This window comes from Lissotriton vulgaris, chromosome 2_1 (assembly GCF_964263255.1).
Source record: "Lissotriton vulgaris chromosome 2_1, aLisVul1.2, whole genome shotgun sequence".
Classification (NCBI taxonomy): Eukaryota; Metazoa; Chordata; class Amphibia; order Caudata; family Salamandridae; genus Lissotriton; species Lissotriton vulgaris.
This window is the reverse complement of record NC_141687.1, coordinates 1,870,171,483-1,870,198,679: the sequence shown is the minus strand read 5'-3', so window position 1 is coordinate 1,870,198,679 and position 27,197 is coordinate 1,870,171,483. Positions and strand designations below refer to the sequence as shown.

Sequence of the window (27,197 nt, the reverse complement as noted above, 5' to 3'; positions counted from 1 at the left end):
GACTGTGTCGGACGTGTGACAGATGCACTAAAGGCAGAGGTGTGGCGCAGCGGCCAGAGAAGCTGACTCTGGAGCACGGGGATTACGGTTCGATCCCCGGCGGCAGCTCAGCTCAGCATCATCGGACTCTGGGCATCAGCTCGCTTAGGGCCATATGTATCAACACATTTCCCCATAGACACAGAATGAGCAAAACCCTTTGATATATCTGGCCCTTAATCTCCCCGACTGCCCCCCAGCACCTGGATACCCTTAGGGGTGATAAGTTTGTGCTTTACAAATGTGGAATTATTATTAACCTTTTCCGTGCTGATGACGGAACCGCTCCGTCATCAGCAGCGGTGGCGCTGTGCTAGTGACGGAGCGGTTCTGTCGCCAGCATGGACCCGCCGCGCGGCCGCCCCGCCCCTTAGCGCTGCGGCGGGATAGCCGCCGCAGCAAAGGGGTTAAGGATGGCTGCACTAAGGGCAGGAGGTTGTCACAAGTTAGCTCCTTCCAGAGAGGCTGGTTCCTTGTCTTTTAGAGTGCCCGGATGGCTCACAATGAGGGCGCCTCGAAGCACATGCTGCCAGTAGCATAGCCTTCATTATACTGAGTCTGGGGATTGAATTCTTCATTCTCTATTTCACAGAAAAACATTCTGCTTTTAGGAAAGCAAAACCCTCAATTCCTACACAGCAGTGACATGCTATCTGCGCCCTGTACCTTTCAGAGTGCACGTGCTGGCAGGTTTGTATGTCCGGTGTCTTGTGGGCCAGGCACGAATTTCCATTGATTGTGCACTGACGGATGCTGGATCTAGGAACTCATAATTTTCCAAGAACAAAGGCGGCCATATATCTGTCGTCATTCATTGAGGCAGATACTATTTCTTTTTACTGGAAATTATCCAACCCAAGTTGATCAGCTGGTTCAAAAATCTCAAGCCAGCTGGTTAAGATCATGTATTTCGGCAACAACAAAAACTAGTATTTCCCCACTGACAATAGTTTCTGTCAGACAATTTATAAACCATCTGCAGACGAAAAACAGCATGAAACCAGGAATGTGGTTTGTAAAAGAAACCATTTAGTGTAAGGAACAAAGGGACAAGCCACAGTAAACAATAAAGATCAGAATCGGGCTGGGAGCAATTATTATTTGAGTCACCTGTTGAGCTGCTCAGTCCTGTATTTAATACATGTTACCGTCAGAAGGGCTTAGAAACAGCAATCTCTGCCAGAAAAAAAGTGGCTTGCATCACAAATGCAACCATCTCAGCCTCATGCTTCTGAGAAGTGTAACAACTTTATTTAACAGGCATTGGCAATGCTAGTAGGTCTGTGTGAGAATTTGGGCTGCTAGTTGAGAGGAGTGCAAGCCTTTCTTAAGCAACAGACACAGCCTGGGTGTTAGGCGACCTACTTCCACTCAATCTTTTACCAGCTCAGGAGTGGTAACCTGAGACTGGCTCCTAAGCTCAGGGTCTGTACCCTGAGGCTGGACAGTTGGTAGGTGTGTGTCCTTCCTCTCCCTGCCCTTTCATCTGGGAGTGGTGCCCCCGAAAAACTGAGCCCACTCTCCTTGCTGAACTTCCACAACTCAGTCTTAATTAGGTCATTAATCTGGGCCAGCTTCATCAAATCTTAGTTGTTAGACCTGGCATTTTCCACGGGCTTTATACCCAGACTTTTTGCTTTTTGGCCTCCTGTTTCTGACCTGTTCTTGTTGGTTTTATGACTCTGGGCATTTTACCACTGCTGATCAGTAATAAAGTACATATGCTCTCAATGTAAATTGTGTTTATGGATTGGTGTTTCAATGATTGCCTTATTTGACTTACTACTAAACCCCTAGTACAGTGCATTGTATGTGCTCAGAGCCTGCAAGTCAAATGCTGCTAGTGGGCCTGCAGCACTGATTGTGCCACCCACGCAAGCAACATTTTAATAGTATCTCAGCGCTGCCACTGCAGTGTCTGCGTACAGTTTCTACTGCCATAACTGGCATGTACACCCACTTGCCAGGCCCTAACTTTCCGTTTTCTTACATGTAAGACACCACTAAGGTAGGCCCGGGGACCCCTTTGGGCAGGCTGCAGTGTATGTGAAAGGTAGGACATGTACTGGTGTGTGTGGCATGTCCAGAGAGTGAAATACAGTGTATTTTGTTTTTCACTATGGAAAGGCTATCTGTCCCATAGGACAGAATGGGAGTTTATTTTAAGATCTTAAAAGTTTAACTTCCCATTAAGACCAGGTAGGAAGATGCAGATTAGTATGCCTGAACACAGAATATAAAAATGCATCTTTTAGTAAAGAGGATTTTTATACTGTGTTTTTGATAATACCACTTTTAGAAACTGGTTATTTTCTTTCTTAGCCATTCTGGGTGCTTCTGCTGGTTTGAGGATTGCCTGTCTGGCTTTGGAGTGACAGGCGCTTGGACGTGCATTCTCTCAGCCACTGGGGGGGTTGAGGTGTGCCCTGCATTTCCTGAAAGGTCTGGGCTGAATAGACCTGGTCTGCATTTAGAGTAGTGGGAGGATATTTCCCTGCACCTGAATAGGCCTGGTCTGCCTTACACACTGCCATCTCCACCTCCTGCCCAGAAACTGGGCCATCGAGGACAGAACTGGTTTGGACTGAACACAGATACTCACTGCGACAAGAGAATGAAGAGAAATGGAGTATAAATATTGGGGCCCAGACCCCAGGATTTTAGATTACTTCTGGACTCAAGAGGAACCTCTGCCAAGTAGAAGAGCTGGGAAATTTGAAGGAGAAGTACTCTGCCCCTTTGCTGAGTGGGGTTGTCCTGCAGTGGCTATTTCTCGAAAGGAGAGGACCAAGACTTTGCTGCGTGCTGTGTATCCTGCTTGAAGAAGATCTCCAAGGGCTTGGTGTAGAGTTTGCGTCCTGTTCTGACTTCTCAGGGACACAAAGATTTCATTTCCTCAGTTGTCCTGCACCTGGAACTGCTGTTGTTTCAGCTGTCACAAAGGGAAATAGCAACACTGACGCCAGCGAGCGATGCTGCGACATATAACGAAGCCATGGGCAATGCTTGTGAAGTGTACAGTGCACCGCAAGTCCAATGCCTGCCGACGCTACACTGTACCGACTCTGATGCCTTCACCAAGGCTCATGCCTGCATCAGACCTGAGGGCACTGCTCGTGATGCTCACGACAAACCACCCGACTCGCACCGCAGCCCGGACTTCACCAACGCCGATGCTTCATCTTTACGGAGCCGACACCTGACGTGGGTGACATCCCGAATCCATCAATCTTGCCTCGTTGTAAGGAACCGACACCACTGTGACTTCAGTAAGGAACCAACGCCTCACTTTCCCTGCATTGCAACACCAATAAATCATCACCTCCCTGACGCCATCCACCGTCTTTGTTTTCATCGCTTGTCAAGGTACCGTTCTTTGGGGTCCGTGTGACTCTGGGCCCGATGCCGCGCACCTCACGATCGACGCCGTACTTTGGGATTTTTATCTGTCACAAAGTCGTTATAGCCCCAGGTGGAGCTATTTGTTGCTACAAGCTGTATTTTTGCAAATAACCTATTGTTGGTGATATCTTGAGATGTACATAGTGGAGCTTGAAGGTTTTGGTCTTGTTGTGTTTAGATAAAGATTTCCTATTTTTCTAAACTGGTGTGGTGTCCATTTGTAGCGTGTTTGTTGTATTACTCTATGTGTATACAAATGCTTTACACACTGCCTCTGAGATAAGCCTGTCTGCTCGTGCCAAGCTACCAAGGGGGTGAGCAGGGGTTGTCTAAGGGCGTAACTCCCTTCTCCTGACTAGAAGCAAGGGTCCCTACTTGAACGAAGGTGCAAACAATTGTCAACTAGAGACCCCCATTTCTAACATAGTAGTCTGTTAGGCAGTCGGGATACATTTCCATTCTGGCAAGGAATCACAGGTGCAACAACAAAAATTCTTAAGTGCATGAAGGTGAGGCAGGAATTAAATTTGGAAAAATGAAGAATTTGAGAGAAAAGGAGAATTTAAAAAGAGGTTGAATGTGGTATGAAATTACTTATAATGAGTTGTTGTGTTACACAAATCACTGTATGGCACTGCACAAACAGAGGTATTAGATCCAAACTTTTCAACACAAAATGAAACATGCATTTGCAATGCAATAGGTCTCGCATTTAAGAAAGTTTAAGCTATTGGCATTGTAAATGGCAATGCCAAGAGCTTAAACTCTCACAAAAGCGAGACCTATTGCATTACAAATGCAATTTTTGGAAAGCGCTTCATGCTGCGCTTTCATGTTAATGTCAGCCACGCCCCTGTCTTTAGATGAGCTGCATCTAAAGAAAGGGGCACGGCTGCCATTAAAGTTAAAGCACTGCATGGGGTGCTTTTACAAAAAAACTGTTTGTCAAGTTGAAAAACAAGTGCTTTTTTTTGTAAAAGTACTCCATGTCGCAGTTTCACTTCAATAGCTGCCGCGCAACTTTCTTTAGAATCTGCTCATCTAAAGAAATGGGCGAGGCCGACGTTAAAGTGAAAGCACCGTATGGGGCGCCTTTACTAAAAAATATTTGCAATGCAATAGGTCTCGCATTGAGAGAGTTTAAGCTATTGCTACTTATAATACCTATAGCTCAAACTCTCGTAAATGCGAGAAGTATTTCATTGCAAATAAGCAGCCAAGATTGTCCCGGGCTTCTTTGAAAGTGAAAGTGAAAGTGCGCACGGTGCACTGAATGTTGCAGGAAAGCATGTTGTGCCTGCAGTACCAGAAACTCATTAATAAAAAAAATAATGCTTACAGACTAAATAGACATACCATGTAACAACATAAGTAAAAGTGCCAGTCCTAATGGGAGGTAACAAATGAAGACAAGGCGGTGCTAACGAGGGACAAGCAAGCCTATTGATGAATCAGAAGCCAGCATTTACGAAGGACAATGACAGAAGCCAATGAAAAATATGGGTATAGAGTGGGCGGGACTTCAAGTACATACTCTAATACAGCATGCCTCACCAGGTAGCGCATGCGCTGCCTAGGCTCAACCTAAAAAGTAGCACTAAGAATAGAAATTAGTGTGTCATTTATGTAATGAAAGTTCAAAGAGAAAGTTTTCATCCAAAGGTCTCAGAAATCAATCATCCAATCAAATTCAGTCCATCATCAAGAGAGGAGTCATGTATTGATATCAAAATCGAATTTTATTCATTCCTTTATCAAATGTCATTTGGCCCAGCCAAGGCTTTTCGTCCATAAGGACTTCATCAGGGCTGGTAGGTCCTTATGCCAAGTATCACAGTATAATTCTGAAGATTTCCTGCTTTTGGTGCGTTGACCACAACAGTGAAGATCCTATTTGGGTAGAATAGATCTACTTGGAATTAAGATATTTTCCCCACACATCTGGTCATAAGACGAACTGCATATTATACTGTGATCTTCGGCACATGGACATACCAAACCCTTCTTTTTCATTTTGTGTTGAAAAGTTTGGATGCAGTGTGATTCCCAAGCAGTCGTATCACTAACAGTTGAGTGCAATACGTTGAATTTACAAAATAGGAAATAAATATACACTAGTGAGATCCCAGATGGCCTATACCACTTTTGTGGTCGTTTTTCTTACAAGTATTGAATGCCACCACTGCCATCAATGTCAGAAATTGGGTTGTTGGTTGAAGGGAGGGAGAGACGCATACTCAAGCAACAGCCACAATCCCTGTTAGTGTGTACTACAAATAGTCACTAAATTAACCAGTGCTTAACGATCTAGTAGTTTCCCACCAAAGCAGTCAGGCTTAACTTAGAGGCAATGTGTAAAGTAGTTATGCAGCACACAAACAATAAAGTGAAAACACAATGCAAGAAAAATCCCACACCAAATTTGAAAAATTAACTAAAATGTAATACATGATTTGACACCAAATCCAGCAGACCTGCAGAGATGCAACTTCAAAGATTTCAGGTAAGTATAGCACGCAAAGGAACAAAGCGCCACTCTAAGTTACCTGGTCATGAGAGAACTGGTAAAAGTCACAAGTTCAGGTCGACTGCGATGGTGTATGGGACAGACACTAGGATCAAGTTAGTACTACTGGAAGTGTTACCTGCTAAAGTCCAGCACAAAGAGTTCCGTTCACAGCGGAGGAGGCTGTGACAAGCAGTGAGAGCATCACAGATGGTTGGCACTGTAGTGCAAAGAGCAGGCAGGGCATCTCAGATGGTTGTTGTTGCAGTTTGAAGCTCCTGTCTGGCGGCATGGACGGTCATTGTTGGAGCTTCAAGCTGGCGGTCACTGCAGGCTGTCGATGCTGAAGAGAGAAGTGCAGATCTCACGTTGCCGATAGTCACTGGTAGTCGCTGTATTGGGAACAGTCGGGTTCACTGGAGCTTCACTTTGCTGGTCTTGCTACGAACAGGCCCGTTGGTGGCGAGAAAGAGCCCAAATCTTCAGGATTTCTCCTTTTCTTCAAGGAGGAGCTCGACAGATGCCACAGCAAGGGTCCAGTACCGGAGAGGCACCTCTCTGGGATCAGGAACTCACCAGAGCAGAGGTCAGCAGGCCTCAGGCAGGTCCAGTTGCAGATCCACGCAGGTCCAGTTGCAGCAGGTGAATCGGGCAATTTCAGAGAGGCCTCTGGAGCTTATTGTGTACCTGTATCTTAGAGCAGGAGGTCAGAAAGCTGACCCTTGAATTCACTTCAGCCTGGGGTGAAGGGTGCATGTCCAGTCTTTCTTCTCAGACAGCAGGGCAGGCCTCATCCAGCAGGGAAGTCCTCTGGAAGTCCTTCTACTGCAGTGCCATCTTTAAGGCGGTGCAACTGGCACCGCTGCACAAGGCACCAAGCTAATGGAGGCACCATGTGCCCTCTGACCAGAATCAGTCAGGAGCGCGGTTGCAACACCCTGAAGCCTCCACTGTGAGCCCCAGCCTGTCTTTCATTTCTGCATCATGGAAATAAAATAAAAGAAAAGCTCCTGTTCTGAGGACTTTCTATATTGGCAGTGGGACAGCTGAGCTCTGCTCTTAGCAGAGAGTTGACCGTCAGAAGATGTTACCATGCAAGAAGAGCAAAAGAACATAAAACAAATTCACTTCTATACATTTAAGCATCAGTCTGGAACCTAGCTAACAATACCCCAAGATGACCCTCCCCATCGCACCCTAAAGCCACGAAGCATCTGAAGCCTATCACTGTAGTCTGAAAAGAAAACATTTTTCAAGTCCCTTCAGCTGCAGTCTGGATAGTGGTACTGGCAGAGCTGCTACCCCTGATCTAGTGTAAACAAATTCAAGCCCCATTCCACATTACAAAGAACAGTCATGGGGATGTGATGAAAATGAGATCCCCGCCTATCCAAACGGGGGCAGCTAGAGCCAGTGGCGGCTCCTTGAGGGAGTGCTGCGGGACGGGATGGGCAGGGTGGGGGTAGTAAACTTCGAAATTGGGCCGAACAGAGTTGAGTAAATAAATAAATAAATAAAACGAATTACATTGCGCGCTGCATCGCCGATTTGGCGTTGCAGCGTGAGCAATGTAATTAGTTTCATTTATTTCTTTCTTTACTCAATTCCGTTAGGCCCAGTTCCGGAGTTTTCTACCAGCCACCCTGCCTCTCCCCCGCCCGCCGCACCGCCCTGCAGCACTCCCTCGAGGAGCCGCCACTGGCTAGAGCCTCAATGGGACTATTAACAGCAGCCAGATGGAGAAGAAGGAACATCTCTCACACCCCTAGCACTGCAAAAGAGGGAGCCAGGAAGAACCAAAGGCAAACTTCTTGGTATATTTCTGCTGCAATCTAATTGATCACTCATGCCTGTAGTGCTGCACATGGCTGGTAACAAGCACTCCTCATGAAATGTTTCTGGAGAACGGTGGGGTGCAACAGCTGCTTCACTGACCAAAAGGTCTGGTCCAGGAAAAGATGATAACCATTTCTGCCGACCAGGCCAGAGGCAGGGATGTAACTTCGATTGGTGCAGCAGGTTCAGTGGCACTGGGCCCAATAGTCTGAGGATCCCACTGACCCTGATTAGTGCTGCATTTTATAATTCACAAAGCAGACAGGGTCTATTTCCTTCCTTCCTTACACTGGCTACACAACTACACAGAAGCAAACTCTACCTCAGGGATCATTTCAGCTGCTCGCTGGGGAACAAGCATCTGAAGCCCTTCCACCACTGCTCTGCGGGCTGGGCAGCCAGACCCTGAGTGAGCCCCTATAGGGTGAGGCAGAAATCTTCTTTACTAATGTCTTTGCTGGCTTACCTAATTGTGTCACAAACAGGCTGCATTTTAAAATATCAGTTAAAGGCACCTGCTGCAGAGGTCTTGTGTGCTCAGCAGTTTTCTGTTGTATAAATAGTGGGAACGTAAATCTGGTTAATGTACTTGTGTGGAGAAGTGTGGCTCACTCGTTAGAAGCGGTCAGACCCTGAAGCAGAGGTCAGGCCTGGCACCAGGGTTCAATTCCCGACACGGCAGGGTCTTGGGCTCAATGTCCGCGGACTCGATAATTCTCACCTCGGTGCCTACTCTAATCATGGGTCCCACTCTGCAACTCTGGGCAATAGCTTGCTTAATCTCCACAACGGCCCCAACAGCGCTGGTATGCCTGGCTTCACCTTGGGGGTGCCCAGGAGGGGGCATCTCACAGGGAAAGCCAGGAAGGGTTCCACAGCGGTATACAGCGCCAGGATGCCCCAAGATGGGGCGGCAGTGCGCTTTACAAGTATACATACATTTACATTTTGTCTAGCCACAATTGTGACTCAAAGTAGCACAGAGGGTAACCTGTAACATGCATATCACAGGTTAGTATTTTATGTAGATAGCTCAATGGGTCCCTGCTTTTGTCGCAGAGATTGTTTTGTTACTTTCAGTTCATAAGTAGCAACCCTTCTAAGATAGTACAGTTAACTATACACAGGCACCAAAGAGTTGCATGTAAACTGCAAGGCACAGGTTTAAAACATTATTTTTTTCTCAATCTTTTATAATGCTATAGTTGCTAAAATTGATTTATTTGGATAGTACTACATTTTTATTGGTAAAGCAACCACAGCCACTGTGTTACAGTTTAAATTCTAAATTTGTGTTTCTCCAGACCAAGCACTCTTAATATACGATTCCTACCAGTATGAATGATATGTGACATGCACATTTAGTTGCCTTCATTGTCTTATGTAACAGTGCCTGCATATTAATTTGCATAAATATACGTTTCATTGTCTCTTCATAAATATATTAGATGTAGACAGAGCACTCTCACACCTTACTTTGGCATGGGTAATGCTATTTAGGAAATGAAATAAATATGATAGGGACTACAAATAGATGAGGTGCACCACTGGACGGTGTTACTGGGGGGGTATGTGAAGAAGGAGGTCATGGAGGGATGGCAGAAAAGATTGCCGCACTGGGCACCACCACTGCTAAAGCCAGCTCTGTTCTTCTGTAGTATCCACAGGTCCAGAAGTAAACTAAAAGAGTGGATCTGAGGGTTGCATTTTATACCTTGTGCCACCTTTGACGTGGAAGAAGCTTCTAGAGTTTTCGCTCTAAAGAGGTGTCTGGGATTTCCTGTCTCCCTGCCCTGGTCCCATTCTGTCTGGGGGGCACAATAGGCTAGTATGAAGTCCTTTGTGTATGAGCAGGGCCAGGGCTCTTGAAGCGCAAGTGTGGTAGGTGGCAGCCCTGGTCACTCCTTCAGCAAGCCCCTCTATTGTGATAGTGACTGGGAGGAATACACCATGGTCAACTTCCAACTACACCCAGTCATGTGACTCAGGAACAGGCTGCAAGCACCAAATGGTTAGGACAAGTCAATGCCAAATTTCTAAGTGTCATTTTCAGACTTGTGACTTTAAATCCGACTTTACCATTAAAGATAGTTTTAAATTAGAATTCCCTAGTCACCAAGCATGACATTCCTACCTGCTCCCGACCAAAAACTCATCACTTATTTGATGTAATATTGTAGTCCAATGTTATCATATGGGAGAGGTAGGCTTTGCAATAGTGAAAAACGAATTTGAGAGTTTTTCACTACCAGAACATGTGAAACTTAAAAGTACACGCCCAACTGTTTAAATACACTGCACCCTACCCTATGGACTGGTGAGTTTTACTGTAAAGTGACTTAAATGTATTAAAACAGAAGGATAAGGTCTGGCAAAAGGTTTCTTTTTTTCAGGTCAAAATGGCAGTTTAAAACTGCTGTAATGCCAGGCCTGAGACAGGTGGGAAAGGGCTACCTACGAGAGTGGCACGATAAGTTCTGCTGGCCCACTAGTACCATTTAATTTACCAGCCTTGGATACATGGAGTGCCATTTTACTAAGGACACATAAATAAATTAAATGTCCTAATTGGGTGTAAGAAAATATTCCCATGTTTAAAAAACGAGAGTACACGCACTTTAGCACTGGTTAGCAGCAGTGGTAATGTGTGCAGAATTCTACAAACCAACAAAAACAAATTCAACAAATCGGAGGGGGTGAAGGACGAAACGCTTAGTAATGACCCTTCAGAGATGGCCAAGTCCAACAGTCTGGCTTTAAAGGAATGTTGTGTGACAATGTGAATCATTACCAATAAATAACATGGGAATAGATATGTATTTGTGTGGAGGCAAATACCTGTAGAATAATATTGGTGTAGGTTAAAAGGTCAGGTGACAATTGCACTTAGCATCCATGTAGACTAATCCCTGCCCTCATCCATCTTGGATGCTGCCAGAGCAAAAACACCATATACTATCTAGTTATCTAAGACATTTTAATAGCATTACAAAGTCATGCTTGTGCCCCTGAAAGTTCAAGCCTATGAAGCTGGATTAATGATCACAGCTGTGTGGAGGGCAAACACTTTTTTTTGTGGAAGCACACAACTTCTGCCCAATCAAAACATACACACCTGGTTCCTAGCAGGTGGGTGGAGACAAAACCACTCTCTAATGATGCTCACATTGTCTGGTGACAGCTGTGCTGTCAAGCCAGATCACAAAAATTATCAAATCATTCCTTCACTTTATTAAATACCACACCATGGCCTCCAAACAGAATATACCTTCAGCATTATGGTTTTTGATGATTACAGAGCACTGCCATGGCATTATAGATATGTAATTCTGAGCAACCCACCAATTCCTCTCTCTCTCACAGACACACAAATATCTAAATATGTATGGGTGTTTATATATTTAATTGTTGGTCCCTATTTGACCCATATTGATCAATAGGTTTAAAGGTTATTTAAAGAAAACACCTCATGCAAGATCCTTATGTTAATTTCTGATTTGCGCTGTGGAATCAGGGTGTACAGGTGGTTGGCCGCAAGCAAGGTCCGGTTTCCAGCCTCACAGCGCACGGTTCAAGAAGTATGGCTGCTTGGGTGCAGGGTCTGGCCACAAACCAAGACCTCTGGCCAACTATTAATGTTGCTTTTAAAAACTTCATTCAGTGAATAAGATAGGGTTATAATAAAATTATGACTCACGTATTCACATGTGAATAAAAACCTAAGAAAAGTACTGAAAAACACACAAAATGACACTATGGTGACAAACCAAAACCATGGACACCTGAAACTGGCCAGTTATGGCCCGCTATGCAAATTTTAATTTGCGCCCTTGTAAAGAAACCCATAGGTCACCCTGAGAGTGGACTGCTTATGTCCTCACACACGATGTGGCAGATGCCATGAGAAATTACACCAATGAGCCCTCCCGTGGCATTATATATCACCGTACTGTTGACATTATCAATGACATCAGTATGAATATAGTTTAATTTCCTAGTTTGGCCATGTGTTAGTACTTAATGATGTTGTGTTGTTAACACTGGCATACATACTGAGGGCTTACAAACAGTCCATGTGTTTCATATGAAGCGTACTGGGGGTGGGGAGGGGTGGATGGGGGGGTTACGGCTGTAAAGTTTCCAGAGAGGAGCATATTGAAGTGTTTTCTTATTTTTGAATGGTCTCCATAACGTTGCATAACTTTTTTTCTCAGACAGATGCCAGTTTATGGATTTGGGACAAATCTTTCATTTAGTTTCAAAGCAGTTTGTCATGCTTGCATCAGTTGCATGTTTTTGTAAAAAGACATTGTCCAGTTATGACTTTGGTTGTTCAACATATGCTTAAAACCTATTTTTCTTTCACACGACTCTGTCATCTGTTTCCATACTTGTCATCCAGTGCATTCTCGGTGCAAAACAAATGTGGTGACATTGGATGCAAACCTTTTAAAGCTATTTCTCGGTCTGTGCGTTACATGGAAGAACTCATGTTAAAAGTGCTCTTTTGCTGTACCTCTGGATACATCTGAAGCTATAAAATCCAATAGTGCACGTGTGTGCATCCACTCGCACATATATCACAATTCACAGTAAAATGAACCACCGTGGAATCGTTTGCCCCATGTTTCACTGCTTCCCACAGGCCTCAACAGAGTCACTGACATGGGAACCGTTCTCACCCAGCAAAAAGTAGTTCACCTCCTTCGACGTCAATGTGATCACCTGTCGCCAATGTCGCTTTTTCTCCTTTCTTGGAGATTTAGTAGTATGAGAGGGATGTTCAATGGCAACACAAGCGACTCTTATCTGCTACTTCATCTTCCGTTAACCGACTGAGCTAACTTTTACATCTCCAACATTTCTTTGAAGTCCAGATACAGACCTGTCAACTCACACAGTGCCATTATTCCGGCTCCTTTTGCAAGGTCACCAGGCGAGGAGCTAAAATCACACGGTGGCAGGAAAAACAAGGTAGAAACCACAGCTCAAAGTGGCTTTCCAGCAGTGGCGGCTCCTTCGCTATGGTAGAAGAGCGTTATCCATGCTACATGCAGGCTGCGTTACAGCCTGCGTGGAGAACATGCCCAGGTCCCTGTTCCCTGGTTCAGCGTCAAACCAGGACGCTCAAAACTAATCACAATGCTGCATTGCATCATGTGACTGGTAAGGGGAGCCTGGGTGCCGACCATTCACAACGCTATTGGTCAGTGGGGCCTGGCTGTGCTTCGTGTTCCTCGGGGAGAGCAGGAGCACAGGCACGGGACCCGGCGGCAAGGTAAGTTAATATATATATTTTTTTTAGGTCGAGCATCAGCGCATGCGCTGTCTGCAAGACCTCCTGTATTTAATTATCTGACTTTTTCCCGCCTGCTACTTAGCATTGGTTGACCCCCGTGGCACTCTTCTTTGGTGCCACGTAACTTGTCCAATTGCCGAAACGTCACTTCCTTTGAAGGCTAAGGAGCACCAGTAAAGTACTGTTTCCTTACGCCTTCAGTGTTGACTTTACGCCTTCAGTGTTGATCTGTTGTTTTGTTGAACTCTTTTTCTTATACTGCATTGCCATTTATTCGTTCTTCTTTCTGCTGACTTGTGCCTTTCTTGTCTTCAGGCTCATGAGGTGTTATTAGTCTGCACTAACATAAACTGCACTAACGTAAGCGTGGGAAATGCTGCAATGGGAAGTGGGGGCAAAAAGGATGCTGCTTTTATCCTGGCTGCTTTGAGAGGTCTCCCTGGCCTCATAAGGTTGGTCTGTGTCCTTCTGCAGCTGCAGAACAGAATACAAATAGTCCAACTCCTACCCGTCCACCCGACCCCCAACCACTGGTCGTGGTGAGCTCCGGCTTGGTGCTCCTCGCCCCATATCTCTTCTTTGCCGTCCAGGAAATCAATTTTTACCCCGGTGCTGAGCAGCAGAAGAGCTAGACCTGGCACAGCGCCCAGACCCGAGCTTACTTCCTTTGAGCGCAGACAGCAGCAGCAGCTTATTTCACCGGGACTAGGACATGATCCGCCCAGGACTCTCTGTTGCCACTGTAGTATCAAGCATTTGCAATGCAATAGGTATTGCATTTGCAACACTCTGAGCTATTGCCATTGTAAAGGACAATGAATAAAAGGCATTGGGCCATGTGTATCAAAAAAGAGTTTAGCGATGTTCAAATTGCAATTTTTAGAGAATCGCAATTAGAGAATCGCAAAATGCAATGTATCAAGGATTTGCTATCATTTTTGCGAATCCAACATATTCCTTATTTGCGAATCGCAAATTGAGATTCGCAAATAAGGAAAACCCTCCTATTCATTCCTATGGGCTAGGAGGCCCATAGGAACAAATGGCAAGACATTCTCAATTTGCGAGTACCAATTAGAGAATCGCAAATCGAGAATGCAATTTCAAGGTTGCAAGGGTGTCAAAAGTACACCCTGTTGTACCCCTGAAATATGCATGTGTTCACATTTTACGCACATACATGCCCTGAAGGCATGTATGTGCAACAGATGGCACTTTTAAAAATCAAAAAAGTGCTTTTTTAAAGAAAATCGCAAATTACCACCAACTTAAAGTTGGTGGTAATTTGCAATTCCTTAAGGCCAAATAGCAAATTTGTGGTGCTTCCAGAATTGCATTTAAGGAATCGCAATTTGCAATTCCTTAATTGCATTTGCAAAATAGAGAATTGCAAATTTTGCAATTCTCTATTTTGTGATGGCTTTTTGGGATGATACATCCCAAAAGGCTTTTTCCAATTCTCAAACGGGCCGATTGTGAGAATCTGACCATTTGCAAATGGGAAAAAGGCTTGATACATATGGCCCATTGTCCTTTACAATGCCAATAGGTCAATCCTTCTTGACCTCACGGCAGCATTCGATACCATTTCTCACTCCATTCTGCTCAACAGACTCAAGGACATCGGGGTTACTAATTCTGCCCTAGCCTGGATAAGTTCCTTCCTCTCCGACAGGTTTCAAACTGTCACACTCGGTCCCTTCCATTCGAAAGAAAAAAAAGTCTTTTGCGGAGTTCCCCAGGGCTCCATTCTGAGTCCCCTTCTTTTTAATATATATCTCATCCCTCTGCTTACCCTTGTTGAATCGTTCGGCATAACTGTCACGTCTTATGCCGACGATACTCAACTTGTCATCCCCATCGACGACAATTCAAACACGGCCGAACTCAACCTTAAGCACTGTCTCACTGCGGTCTTTCAATGGATGGATGCCAACCACCTCCGATGCAACTCGAATAAAACCGAGATCCTGCCCATTGGTAAGAACGCTTCTTTTTGCCCCGCCGTGTGGTGGCCTGATAATTCCGCCGCCCCTCCTCAGACAGTTTCATCAGCCAGAAACCTCGGAGTTATTTTTGATTCCGATCTCTCTTTCGATACCCACGCCACGACCGTAGCAGGTAAATGCTTCGGCATCATAAAGTCCCTGAGAAAGTTCTTTGACTTCCTCCCGCTCGACTCCAGAAAGACCATCGCGGTAGCCCTCATCCTCTCTCGAGTGGACTACTGTAACGGCCTCCTGGCAGGGACCAAAAAGTCCACCCGGCTGAAACTTCAAAGCGTCCTGCACACTGCTGCGCGTCTTGTCCTTAAACTCCCACGCAGATCCTCAATCTCCTCTGCTCTGAAAGCCTTACATTGGCTTCCCTTGCATAAAAGAATACTTTTTAAAATTCTCATTGTAGCTTTCCGAGCCTTCAACAAATCCGGTCCTGCATATCTGTCAATCCGCTTTCCCCACTACACACCAGGCCGCTCCCTTAGATCCTCGCAAGAAAACCTCATGACCCCCTCCAAATTCAATCTGAAGTCCAAAGGCGGTAAAACACTTAGTACCCTGGCTATCAGAGCCTGGAACAGCATGCCAAGGCATCTCAGACTTCAGACGCTTGAAAAGCCGTTTAGGAAACACCTTAAAACGTGGATTTTTAATCTCTCTGATGACTGGACTAAAGCAGCCATCTAGCCCCCCACCATCTTCCTTGTGATTTGGTCTTTTGGTTTGTCAGCGCCATGATGCTCCCTCCGGAGCGAACGTTCGCGCTCTATAAATACCCATCCAAATATCCAAATATCCAAACTCTCGCAAATGTGAAACCTATTGCATTGTAAATGCTTGTTTAGAAGGTGGGATGGACTAATTTAATATTAACTTGTATGTCTTTAGCTCAGCGAGGAATCATGCATTCTACTACTACTTAGTATCCATAGCGGCAGTAAATCAAAGAAAAACATCCTTAAGGCAGCTCACCGGTTGAAATTATCATTAAACATTAACTGCCACAACTAGGCATTAGTCTTTAGCTTTTAAAGAACACAACTTTTTTCCTTCGGATAAAGGATGCTACCTTTATGCAGCGCGGGCTGGTGACGTAGATGGACGCGAGTAAACCACACAAGGGCATTGTAGAGAAACCGCTCGAGGGCAGCCTTATGTAATTTGTGGTTTACAGGCTGTGCGAGTTGCACATTTGTTGATGTTCACAAAAGTGTTGCCTATGACATTACGGGTTTTTGTTTATTTGTAGTGCAGAATCTACGGCGATTTATGTACACGGAGTTAGAAAAATAAATCGGAACACTCGGGGAACTGTCAGTAATCTGAAAAAACCTAAATGAACTGGTTGGTCTCAGCTCTCCAGTCTGTCAGATTTTGTCTGGCAGCAGTGACTTTGGATTCGAGGACTTGCACTTCATCACTCCAGATTCACAGGTTTGGATTGGATTTTCATTTTTGATTAATTCCAGTTTTCAGACGGTTAGAGGTTAATCAGAAAGAAAGTGAAATAGATTCCTCAGATTATTCTCTAATTTTCAATTGTTCAAGTAGAAACCAGTTATGCATTTCACTAGTGGCAGTTAATTACATTGGCATTTTGTGCTAGTTACAACAAACAAGCATTTTCAATACAATAGGTCTTGCTTTTGGAAACTTTGACCTACTAGTAATGTAAATGACAATGCCTTTTATTATTGCAGGTTTTTTAAACACATAAATAAAAGGCAATTTCATTTACATTGTCAATAGCTCAAAATCTCGCAATTGCGAGACCTATTGCATTGCAAATGCTTGTTTTAATATGCGGACCTTCCCGCACCCCCGCATGACCGCCTTCTCCCCCGCGAACCCGAGCGCCTGCCCCGCCATCCGCAAGCCTTGCCAGCCTCCACTGGGTTCCAGTTTGTCTCTGGGGGCAGTAAGCGGCTGATGTTCATTAATCGGTTGAAAACAACTCAGGACTTCGGCAACAGACTCAGTGACCCTTTTTTGGCTGGGGCTGGGGTGGTAGGCTTGGTGAAGGGAAGGCCTCACCCACTCTTTATACAGTGAAATGTGTTTACAGGTTGGCAGGTCTGCAACTAACATGTCAAAAATTATACAGACTGGCACATGACATGCAATATCATGTGACTTATCTTTTACAAACAAATTGTTCACAACTGCATCAACACATGTTTGAAATTAGAGACAGACAGGCCTACAGAGCAATTAAGAGATTTTCCATGGAGCGAGTTCCTTGGAAAGTTGGTATGGCTATAGTAGTGCATCACGTATCAATATATGACTGACTCTTCCTAGTGCTACCAATCTGTCTATCACAGAGAGAAGCAACCTGTCCTTAAAGGTAGAGGGGCCTGCCACACCTTTTTTGCAGAAATGAAGAGTGTCAGTCAGGCTGCGCGAAGGTCAGCCTGACAGACACTTCTTATGTTCAGGTCAGGCAGTCAGGCGCTATACTTGCGCTAAATGAGCTGAACTTTGCCGGGCAGAGAATTTCCAAAGCCCTTTGGGTGTGACCTCCTCAGCCCAGCAAATAAAATCAAGGTCTTTCCCCTCATAACGAAGCGGGCATCAGCGACAGACTAACCTGTGTGCTTCAGTTTTAAGCCCTGAAATTCCCAGGGCCGAGTGTCAATCAATGACACTTTGTCACAGAGTGGGCTCAGGTCAGCAACTCTCACTGACCCCATCCCACTATATGACGAGAGGGGACTGTCACCTCCTCTCAATGGCTGATGCAAGGTCAGCCAATGAGAGGAAGTGGCTGTCCCAACACTCCAGGAACCTCGTAGCTTTCCCTCGAACCACCCGAGATCACCACTGCAGCTAGTAAGTTGTGTTTTCTATGTTTGATATGTGCATGCTAGTGGGTATGTAGAAATGTATGTATATTTGTGCGCGTGTGCTGTGAAAGGGTGTATTTGTGTGTATGTGTTTGTGAATGCTTGTGCTTGTGTGCACACTTGCGAATGCATGAGCATAAGTGAGTGTGCATGTAGATGTGCGTATGTGTCTGCTTGAGTGGTCCACCCACTCCCCTCCTACTCAAATTACCAGCCGCCACTGATCAGACACTGGGATGAAATCTCACAAAATCCTGAGTGCTGAAATGGGCCCGCCAAATTCAATAGCATAATTCCAAATAATGCACCCCCCACTAGCCACCTATGCAAAATGTGATAAGCGGCGACTGAGACTTCTATAGCTCACAGACATTCCAAGGTCTTAGGCTGAATGTCCCATCCCCCACGCCACTGGTGCTGAAGGTGCCTGCGTAAAGCCTCTGTCCCCAATGTACAGGGTTGGACTGGCCTATAAGGTAATCTGGCAGCGCCCGACGGGGCTGTTCTCATAGACTGTTTTGTGGGCCGTTTTTGGGAAGCTTGTGGGCTTTATTGTCTGCTGGGCTTGTTTTTACTGTTGATTTCTCTGCAAATAACACAAACATTGACTGCAGCAGGCAAAAACTCATGAAGTCGTCCATACCTTGCAAAACACTTATCAGGGGTCTTTCCAAGTTCAAAATTGCCTCAATTTGCAAACATGGGCCACTTTTTTTGCTTTTTAAATCACTAACAGGGTCTCTTTTATTTTGGTGGCTGGCCTTTTTTATGTCTCAGTCCGACCCTGCCAGTATATATGTATACAATAAAGACTGCCTTACCAAATGGAAGTGGTTAAGCTAAAAAACGGCATACGGCGTGTTTATTATTCGTCTCCAGCTCTCTCTCTCTCGGAGGAAATATCACCACAGAACTCAACATTCTAAACAGTAGGAATGTTCCAATGGGGGTGGGGAGGGTGGAGAAGGAAGATGAACACACGGAGGAATGGAAAAGTCGGCAGGGGAACAGCTAAGCGTCAACTAATGTTAATAACAACACAAATGAACTTACGGTGGGTGGTCGCACTTTCTCTGCCGGAACCGAACGCCAGTGCCACAGGTCCGGCTGCACATGCTCCACGGGCTCCACGCGCTCCAGTCCCCATCCACGTGCTCCGGGATCGGAGTTTTGCTGACGCATTCACCCGCCCGGCACCACTGCAACACAAGATCTCTTTAGCAGACCATGGAGGGTTTTTTGGGTAGAAGCATGCACAGTTAAATGCAGTTTTGTTTAGGTAAGTGCTGCTGAATGCACAGTAGGATGACCAACCGTCTGTAAATTTCACGGACTGCCCGTAATTTGTGCCTCTTGTCCGTTGTCCGTTAGGGTTTCTTCCACGGACGCCTTTTGTCCGTAATTTTAGACATTTGCTGAGCTGCCCCCTGCAAGCAGGCTGTAACTAACTGCAGGGGGCAGCTCATGCTCCTGCTGTGATCAGTGGCCTGCAGCAGCCCCTCCCCGACCTGGCACAGACTGCTATCAGGCCCATTTTCATTCTGGATGCTGGCCTAATTATCACATACAGAATGATAATGGGTCTCTCTGCCCTGTGACAGCATTTCGGATCCAGTGTTTTTTTAGGTCTCGCCTTTTCCATTGGAAAATGGCGAGAATTCAAGTGCTCGATCGAGTAGTCAAACCACTGCAGTTTCGACTGCAGTTTCTTCACAGTGCATGTGACCACAAGCCTCTCGTGAACGAGCCCAGCCAGCCCAGCCTCCCTCACACAGCTTCTCCCAGCCATATGGTTGTTCGAGTTGCCCACCCCCTTCCTCTCCAGCGCCTGCCTTCCTTGACTCGCATTAGATCATCAGAGGCAGCCCAGCCCCCTCTCCATATGGGCAGCCCACCCCCTCCCTCTCCAACGCCTGCCTTCTCTCTTTGTGTACTTGCTCCAAATTAAGTGGTTAATTGGGCCGCTTTGATTTCCAGTTTACTTCCAACTTCTATCACCAGTGTGCATAGGTGATTTCACACAATCTCTGTTAATCTCAGCAGAGCGTTTTTGACTTGGTTCATTTACACAAATAGCTCACTTCTGCTGCTGCACCAGGTATGACTATCTTGCTACAACCAAACCTATCCGCCACCAGTCTTTCTTTAACATCTAACCCATGTTTAACAATCTTTAAAAAAAAAACATAACATACAGCCTAACACTGGCTGCTTGGCTATAATTCGTAATTCATAAGCATCAAACTATTTTATAAGTAACTGACTCAGTCCTAGCCTTACCAGCCCTTCACACCAAAATGCACTCTGACAGGCATCTGTTGCTTCCCCAGCGTCTCGGCCTCACTTCTCCTCCCCCCTAATTACATCCCGCTTTCACTTGAAAGGGACCGCCAATGCTTGTTTCATTAGCTCCCCATCTCTCATTCTGTCATCTTCCCCCTCGTCCCTCCCCCCCACGGGTCTCTTCTTTCCTTTTAAGAAGGCCCGCAGTTCACTAATGGAAATGTGGCATTGCATGGCATTTTAAACATTTTGTGTGTGCGCGCGCACGCACCACTGGGATGTGCATCTTTGTATTGCAGAAATAAGCAGCAGATTTAGGGCATTGTTTCTGCAAAATAAGAAATTCCAATGGCAGTCTGACTTCATTATGTTTCTTGCGGGAGCACCTTCTTTGGTTATGCCGCTCGGATTTCCCCAATATCTTGCACGCACAATCAGCAGGTTGCTTGTCAGAATGGTGTTATAAAGAATAACATTATCCCGGGGCCAATAGAGAAGAACCTTCAGATAGTTTAATATGCAATTTGACGGTATGAAAATTAACAAGGATAATCTTGTACAAAGGTACACCACACATTTGTACGCAAACAGACCTTCAATAATACTTACATGCGTGGGAATGCGCACATCAAGGCACAGGCTCATGCATGAGCACAGGTGCCTAAATAATTACATACATGCAAATAGACACGCACTCACATTTCTATAAACATGCACATTCATACATGCAGTCTCATATGCATACATTGCATTTCCATACCAAACACACATGCAAGCCCACACTGCACAATCACACGTGCACCCTCACAAACAGCCTTCTTCCTTCCTAAAACACAGCTTATTTTTGTTAATGGCTTTTTTATATGCGTGTCTGTGGTGTTAAAAATGTCAGCATAGCATTCCCCATAGCTCCCCGTGACCCCCTCCCTCCCTCTTCTCTCCTCGCTCCTTGTGCTCCCTCCTTCCACTCAGCATTGAACATGTGCCCCGGTGCCTTCAGAGGAAACCACGACTCTTCAATCTTTTTAGAACAACGTCCGCTCATCTCATTCTACCTCTCCCTTCCCCCCCCCCGTGTTGGTCCGTCACCTCTTGCTTTTGGAGACAGTTATATGGCTGCAATAAAGCACAGCAGCAATGCCCCATTCTCAGCTCTTCACAGCGCACTCTCTAGCTGTGCTGTGACAAAAGGAGAAGGAAGGGCCCTCAGCCCAACCCCAGGGGGCAGCCACTTATCCTGATAGCAGGGCACTTACTGGGCAATAGTATCTCCTCCCAAGGGGATTTACAGAAATGAGGATTTAATGGCAGATAAGCACATGCAGCCTGCCAATTTCCGGTCCAATTGGACATCAAGGCCCCATATAGGCACAAAGCTTTAGCGCACAAAGCTAGAAACTACTGCACATGCAACGCCACTCACACATGCAACGCCACTCACACATGCAACGCCACTCACACATGCAACGCCACTCACACATGCAACGCCACTCAACCACGCAACGCCACTCAACCACGCAACGCCACTCTACCACGCAACGCAACTCTACCACGCAACGCCACTCACACACGCAACGCCACTCACACACGCAACGCCTCACACACGCAACGCAACTCACACACGCAACGCCACTCACACACGCAACACCACTCACACACGCAACGCCACTCACACACGCAAAGCCACTCACACATGCAACGCCACTCACACATGCAACGCCACTCACACACGCAACGCCACTCACACACGCAATGCCACTCATACATGCAACCCCACTCACACACGCAGCGCCACTCAACCACGCAACACCACACAACCACGCAACGCCACTCAACGCCACTCACACACGCAACGCCACTCACACACGCAACGCCACTCACACACGCAACGCCACTCACACACGCAACGCCACTCACACACGCAATGCCACTCACACACGCAACGCCACTCACACATGCAACGCCACTCAAACATGCAACGCCACTCACACATGCAACGCCACTCACACACGCACACATGCAACGCCACTCACACATGCAACACCACTCACACACGCACACATGCAACACCACTCACACATGCAACGCCACTCACGCATGCAACGCCACTCACACATGCAACGCCACTCACACATGCAACGCCACTCACACATGCAACGCCACTCACACATGCAACGCCACTCACACACGCAGCGCCACTCTCAGACACACAACGCCACTCACACCCATGCAAGCCCACTCTCACATACGCAACGCCACACTCACCCATGCAACGCCACACTCACCCATGCAACGCAACTCACCCACACAACGCCACTCACCCACGCAATGCCACTCACCCACGCAACGTCACTCACCCACGCAACGCCACTCACCCACGCAACGCCACTCACCCACGCAACGCCACTCACTCAAAGCCACTCACACCCACGCAGTGCCACTTTCACCCACACTGTGCAGTGCACAATAGGCCTCGCAGTAGGAAAGTTGGAGCTATTGGTTTTGTAAATGACAAAGCCCTTTATGTTTTTAAAATGAAAACAAAAATAAAAGGCATTGTTATTTGCAATTGTAATAGCTCCAACTTTCCTACTGCGAGACTTATTGGCAACGCCAGTGCTTGTTTTTCCAGTGGGGGTGAGGGGGAATCGAAATGACCTGATAAAATAAATAAATAAAACCTTTCAGCATCTCTGAGGTTTTAACTATTACGTGCCTGCTTGAAATGATGTACATGCTTTAATAGGGGCTTCTGAAGAGGTTTGCATGAGTTCTTGAAAATGGTAGACGTGTATATTGTGACAGACATCTCTGTATGGAGTGGGCTACAGTATAATATGCAATGTGTCTTTGGCATGATAAGAATGTCAAGTGTTGGTAAAGCAATAACGTGCAAGGGGCCAAGGTCTCCAAAAAAATAACAGACTGTGTGTCAAAGGATCTGTGCAAAGGCACTGTCACAGGGGACTCTGCAAAGTGGGAGAGGTAAGGCGGGTGTCCTTGGAGGTCTTGTCATAAATGACTTGTGCTGTTTTTATGACATCATACACTTTTAGGGCTACAATGTTAGAAGCACGAAGTAGGTGAGTGAGCGCTGCACCTCTTTCAAGGCCCTCTCTGGCAAATACGTTGAACCAAAGAGAAATTAACTGCTTTATTCAGTACATTATAAAGTATGCCTTAAAGTGTCACACAGAATGTATTGAAATGTCACACGTGACATAAGCAAGCTGCAGAAATGGAAATGTTACTCATAACGAAACTGAAAACTTAGCAGATATGTGAGTAAATCACTTCAAAACAAGCCAAAATATGGGTGATAACTTCTTGTTTAGTGTTTTTTTCATTGATTGGCGAGTTTCTGCATGTAAGTCTCTTTGGGGGGGACATGTGAATGGTTGCAAGAAAGTATTAATGGGTGAGGATAGATAGATGAACAAGTTTATTGGTGGGTGGATGAACGAATGCAAGAGGAGATGAGGTATGTGGGTGAGCGCACAGATGAATGACCTGGTGGCTGAGTCAATGGATGAGTGAGTGCATGTATGAATGAGTGCTACTTGGATAGATTAGTGAATGAATAGTATAATACAACAATCAAGGAATAACTGTGTGCATGTAGTGATTACCAAGAGCATGAACAGATCGATGGATGAATAGATTAACAGATCGTATTGATGGACAAATGAGTGTGCAGGCAGAAGAGAGAATGGATGAGTTGAGCTGAGATCTGCACTTCAGTCACAGTCTGCACAAAGTTGAGTTCAGCGTCAGTGAGGCTGGTTCAGGCTCCACGCGGGGGCCTCTCACACATCCTACTGCCCTTCCATTACTGGTGCTGAGTGTTGTGAGAAGTTGGCCTGATATGTGATGTACACTATTCTAGTGGGCACCCTGTATCAGTCCAAACAACCCTTATAGTGATGGTTGTAAAGTCAACCTTATAGACCAGCTATCCTAGAGGTAGCATGGACAAAGCAGTCTAAGGCTAAAACTTCAGAGGGAATGTAAAGCCAGCTGTTTTACCATATGTAACCCCTTGAATACCAAATGAAAGGACACCACACAGGATATATATAAAATATATATGTATTTATTTCTAAACAACCCCTCTGAGCTCTTTATGAGATCAGAGGCACAAGCACATAACAAGTTACTTAATTATCATACAATAAGTTGCACAAAATACAGTAGAGCCCATGGGGCACTTCAAACCATATAATAAAATAGTGGTATAAGAACCACGTCACAAACAAAGGAAAGGCCTAGGATCTAGGGAATCGCTGGGACTTCACTGAACTACCGAAGGATAGGAAGTAGGAGGCCCACGAGAGGCGTGTGCAGTGTCTTTACACACACACAAGTTACCATAGAGTTAGAATGGGAACAAAAGAATTAGAAACTAGTTATTTTAGGTCACTTCCGGATGGACTAGGAGAAAGCTACTTGAAAGTTAGACACTAGGATAGTTAATACCCACAGGAGCGCCGGAGTACTTGTGTTACCTCACCCACAGGAAGCGGGTGCATAGGTGTCAAATTGTGTCGGATTTCGTCGCTGAATCCTATGGAGCCTTGAAGAAAGATGCTGCAGGCGACCAGGAGAGAAGTGTCCGGTTGGATCCAAGGGCGGATCGAGGATGAAGAGTACCTGAAAGCAGAGGGGACAGAGTCTGGGTCCCTAGCCAGTGACCAGGAAGGAACCAGGCGATGTTGCGAAGCAATCAGGTGATGTTGTGAAGCTGGTCTCTGCAGCCACATGGACCAGGAGGTGTCAACGACAACCAGGAGTCAGGCACATACTGTCCCACAAAGGCTCTCGCTGTCGGCGGTGTCGGCTTCCGGATTGGAGTCAACAAGCCTTGGATAAGGCAACCCACGCAGGAATCGAAGATGGCTTCTTAATCTGACCAGCACGGTCTGATGGGCTGCTCCTTTTCAGGAGAACAAGGGCCAGTCTGGAGCAACCAGACCAGTGGTGTAGATTCAAGTTTTCGTTGACACAGAGGCCACTAGCCAAGGGGCAAGTGACCGGACAGGCGCGTCAAGCAAGAAAATGCAAAAGGGCCCCACGCAGCACTCGTGGAGTGTGGAGGGATGATCTTTGGTGCAGATGATGCTTGGGGCTAGGGCTTCTCAATCCCCAATGCACAACTTCAAGGGTGCCTCAGAAGTTGCATGGAAAGCAATTCGCTGGCTTTCCAAGATGGCCAGTCCCACGTCGCCTCCACGGGTCTCAGCTTTGCTGTGGCTGTGGATCGGGCTGAAGGAAGTCTGGAAGCCCGGGTCTTGTCATGCTCTGTGTTCGGGCTCCAGCGGGAGCGACGACAAAGCAAACCGTTGATCGCTTGATGGTGCCTGCTTGTGCAGGGTGGTCACTCCTTGACCACAAGGGAGATTCTTCAGTCTTCTATCTTCAAGTAGAACGTCGAAGGTCCAGAGTTTCGTTATACGTTTCAGTCAGGATTAATCTAAAGTCTTGGGGCTCAGCTCCTACCTATATACTAAATCTAGGGGCTGGATTACCTGCTAGGTCCCTCCAATGGGTGGGACCAGGGAAGGGGGTGGTTACACCCCTTTCCCTTTGTCCAGCTTCGCGCCAGAGCTGGGGATGGAGTGCCCCAGCACTGGTTTGAACTGGACTATGCATGGGACACCTTGTGTGCCCCAGGCAGTGTCTCGTTTCATTCAGCCCTCCCTGCCCCAATACACTAGAGCCTGTCTGGGGTGGTGCTAGCACCTCCCAAGACAGGAAACCTATTGTCCAAGCCTCCCTTGCTTGAAGGACTCCCAGCAGCAGGAGGTCAGACTTGTGTCTGTGGCAGCAGCATCAATTTTGTGATGCGGAGACGCTGGTTAACTTTAACCGGGATTAGTAGGAACAACATGTCTTCTCTCTCTAGACAGGTGGAATGCTTACCCCGTCGCCAGAACTGGCGAGGAGGTAGTATTCCAAAGCGTATGACACCTTACATGACATGTAAGACCTCAAGAACTTTTGGCCCATCTCCCTGCTCCCTGCTCTCCTTCCCGGCGAAGGTCATCGAGAAGATCGCCAACATCAAGATCCTAGACCCATCGCAATCAGGATTCAGACAGAACCACAGTACCGAAACAGCCCTCATCGCCACCACAAACGACATCCGACGCCAACTAGACAACGGTGAAACCTCTGCCCTCATCCTCCTGGACCTGTCTGCCGCCTTCAACACGGTCTGCCACCGCACGCTAAGATCGCGCCTCCAAGAAGCCGGAATCCGGGAGAAAGCCCTGGACTGGACATCCTTCTTCCTCACGGGCAGAACCCAGAGAGTCCGCCTCCCACCCTACAGAGCAGAAGCAACCGACCTCATCTGCGGCGTTCCCCAGGGCTCATCCCTCAGCCCGACGCTGTTCAACATCTCCATGGCCCCCCTCGCACAAGTGGCACGCCAACACGACCTGAACATTATCTCCTACGCCGACAACACCCAGCTCATCCTCTCCCTCACCAAGGACCCGCTCACCGCCAAAACCAACCTCCACGAGGGTATGAAGGCCGTCGCCGAGTGGATGAGGAACAGCCGCCTGAAGCTGAACTCGGACAAGACAGAAGTCCTCATCCTCGGCCCATATATGTCTGCCTGGGACGACTCCAGGTGGCCGACTGCACTAGGAACAGCTCCGACACCCAAGAACCACGCGCGCAACTTGGGATTCATCCTTGACTCCTCCCTCTCCATGTCCAAGCAGGTCAACGCCGTCTCCTCCTCCTGCTTCAACAACCTCCGCATGCTCCGCAGGATCTACAAGTGGATCCCGATCGAAACCAGAAGAACGGTGACCCAAGCCCTCGTCAGCAGCCGGCTGGACTACGGCAACGCAGTCTTCGCCGGAATCCCCACCAAACCCCTACAACGACTACAACGCATCCAGAACGCCTCGGCCTGCCTGATCCTCAACCTCCCCCGCCGCAGCCACATCACCCCTAACCTGAGAGACCTGCAC

At 46.6% G+C, this 27,197-nt stretch overlaps 1 protein-coding gene across 2 annotated transcripts in view; it reads right to left on the bottom strand.

Annotated features, from left to right (window-relative positions):
- Positions 1–27,197, bottom strand: part of ADAMTS17 (ADAM metallopeptidase with thrombospondin type 1 motif 17) — a 1,053,865-nt gene that overhangs the window by 434,550 nt on the left and 592,118 nt on the right. For both annotated transcript variants that reach the window (XM_086958065.1, XM_086958066.1), the window contains exon 12: positions 18,982–19,127. In XM_086958065.1, coding sequence (XP_086814191.1) covers positions 18,982–19,127 — 146 coding nt within the window. The remainder of the gene's footprint in view (positions 1–18,981; positions 19,128–27,197) is intronic.